The 2,630-nt window shown below is 31.1% G+C and overlaps 1 protein-coding gene across 1 annotated transcript; it reads right to left on the reverse strand.

The window, feature by feature from the left end:
* Positions 1–588: 588 nt before the first annotated feature.
* LOC108606085 (maker367) lies at positions 589–1,375 on the reverse strand. Its single transcript, XM_017995932.2, has 2 exons — positions 1,071–1,375; positions 589–1,010 (listed from the first exon to the last, which is right to left on the reverse strand). The coding sequence occupies exons 1-2, from the start codon at positions 1,281–1,283 to the stop codon at positions 885–887; spliced, it is 339 nt and encodes a 112-aa protein (XP_017851421.1). The 5' UTR covers positions 1,284–1,375; the 3' UTR covers positions 589–884.
* Between the last annotated feature and the right edge of the window lie 1,255 nt (positions 1,376–2,630).

Here is a 2,630-nt window from a genome sequence, read left to right on the forward strand (position 1 = left end):
GCCCTCCTCATCGGAGCTGCCAGAGAAGTTAAGATCACTGTCCTCATTATCGTTGGGTGCAATAAATTTGCCTGCATCGGTTATGTGCTTGGCGAGATATTCGTAATATTCGCTGCGTTTATCCGATTTGGAGTCGATTGCATCGATACAAAAAGCGCACGCTTTACTTTTAATTTTCTTCTTTCGATTCTTCATCTGAGCTGCAGCCATTTGCTTTGTATTATTTATGACAACTAACTAAAGTTAGTTTAGCATTTTAAGAATTTAATATAGCATTATATACAATGCCAACTTTGATTTTGCTTAGAAATTACAACAACAAATGCAATGCAAATATATAAAAATATTCTTTTTTAATAAAAAAAAATATTTTTAAACTTATTTTTCGCTTTTTTTATGCAAAAAAATTTTAATAAATTTAATTTTAAATTTCTCAAATTTTTCAACTTATTTTTTTGCTATTTTTTCTTTGACATTTTAATAAATTGTTTAAAAAAAAATACATTTGTTGTTCCTACATATACACAAATATATTCTGCAACTGACATTATTAAATTTTTCATATAATTTTATACAAAAATTGTATAAAAAAAAACGTAAAGAAATTTGTTGTATATATATCTTGTATCTGGGGCATCCTTCTACTTGCTTTCTATTCATTTTTTGCTTGCCCTTGCCTTTTATATTTTTTTCGCTTTCTTCAATTTTGAATTAGGCCGCTTGCCGATTATTTTTTGCCCATCTCTAGCTCTAAACTGCAAACCCAAACAGCAGCATGCGCTTGAAATTGAAATTGAAAATATGAAAAAATTGTTGTTGACTGTTGTTGCTTCGATTCTGATTGAGTTGAATTTAAAAGCAAAGACGCGCTGCTGTCGCTTTAATTAGGTTAACCACTGTGGATAGTAATGCTCAACAATGTGGCGCAGACTCTTCTCCAAGTCAATTGGATGCACATTGGTGGCCACGACAAGCTCCTCGAATGTCAATAGGTTGCCCTCCAGGAGCAGCTGTTAGTTAGTAGAAGTGATTAAAGCGCTATAGCCTTCTCTTTCGCTCTCTAGCCTTACCGTCATATGTTCGGGTGAATTGTAAATATTGCGTGCCGCATTGGTGCAATAGGGATAGGGGGCCTGGAGGCGCCACATGGTGCGATATTCATAGGTAATGTGGCGCAGTGAGCGCTTCATTGTCTGCTTGCTCAGCTGGCCGCGCTTACGCAGCTCCTTGAAGCTCAGCAGCGGCTCCTCAGCGGTCTTCTCCAGCTCATAGAAACCGCCCATTGTGCGTTATATAAGATACAACAAAATATATATAGAACTAAACTACAAAAAAAAAAAAAACCGAATCAAATAAAACTGCAACGTTGCAATAATAAAGCGAAAAGGAATTGAAATTTTTAACTGAACTGCTGCAATAATAATATTTCGTATAATAATATTTCTTGCAAAAATTTTAACTTTTGATAAATTTTAATTTTTTTTAATATTTTTGATGTTGCCAGCTCGAATTTATTTCAGGCACTGACGAAGCTAAAGCATTGACTAGCAAACGTTACTATGTTCTAATATTTCAAAAGCTGCTTTGTTTAAAATTTTTTTAAATGTTAAAAAAATTTGCATTGCTAAAATGTTAAATGTAAAATTTACAATTATTTGGCGAGCTAAATTTTTCAAATATTTTGGAGTGGAAAACTCAAAGCTCAAATCGTAAATTTCTATTTTTTCTATTCTATATTTCTATTATTTTAAATTTTTAAACTTTTTTTTTTTATAAATAAAAATGTCAAAGTGTATGCAAATATTTAAATAATCTTCAAACGTTAAAAATTATTATTTTTGTAAGTTGAATAATTTGTTAAAATATTTTTTTTAACAATTATATTATATATTTTAAATTTTTTTTGTAACTAATTTATAAACATAAAAGTTTAATTTATCTTGAAACGTTCAACATAATTTTTTTAACTTGAATAATTTGTAAAATATTTTTTTTTATTTTAACAATAATATTATAAATTATTTATTGTTAAAATAAAACTATTTTTATTCGCCTTGCAGCAAAAAATAATTTTTTTTTCTTGGAATTTTAAGTTTTTAAAAGTAAGCGCTATTTATTATAGCTCAGAAAATAATTCCTATGTATTGTTTTTAACAGCAATACAACAACAACTATTAGCTATGCTTTAAGTAAATAAAAAATTATGAAAGTGTAAAAATCTTAAAGCTAAATCTTAAAGAACTGCTGCAGGATTCAAAGACAAATGTCGACTTTAATTTGCTGTATGGCAGCTCATAAGAAATTCAGTGACGAGGATGCTCATCATTGCTTTGGTTTTAAGGCTGACAGCTGGCAATTAATCTTGGCTGCAGCAGCAGCTGGACTCGCACCAAAAATTGGTTACGAAATCCAGTTGCATGCAACACTTTCGCACATTCACAATCCGCATTCCAAATTCACAGACAGAAAAGCGAAGTGAACGTATCAATGTTTGTTTGATGTTCGATGTTTGCTCGTTAACAGTTTGTGATTTCATTTAAGTATTTCATTGGGATTTGCAGACTGCGTGTGGCATGTGGCATGTGGCAGAGGCGCCTGTCAGCTGGCTTACATATGTAAATCAGCAAACG

The sequence above is a fragment of the Drosophila busckii genome, chromosome X (genome assembly GCF_011750605.1).
Source record: "Drosophila busckii strain San Diego stock center, stock number 13000-0081.31 chromosome X, ASM1175060v1, whole genome shotgun sequence".
Classification (NCBI taxonomy): Eukaryota; Metazoa; Arthropoda; class Insecta; order Diptera; family Drosophilidae; genus Drosophila; species Drosophila busckii.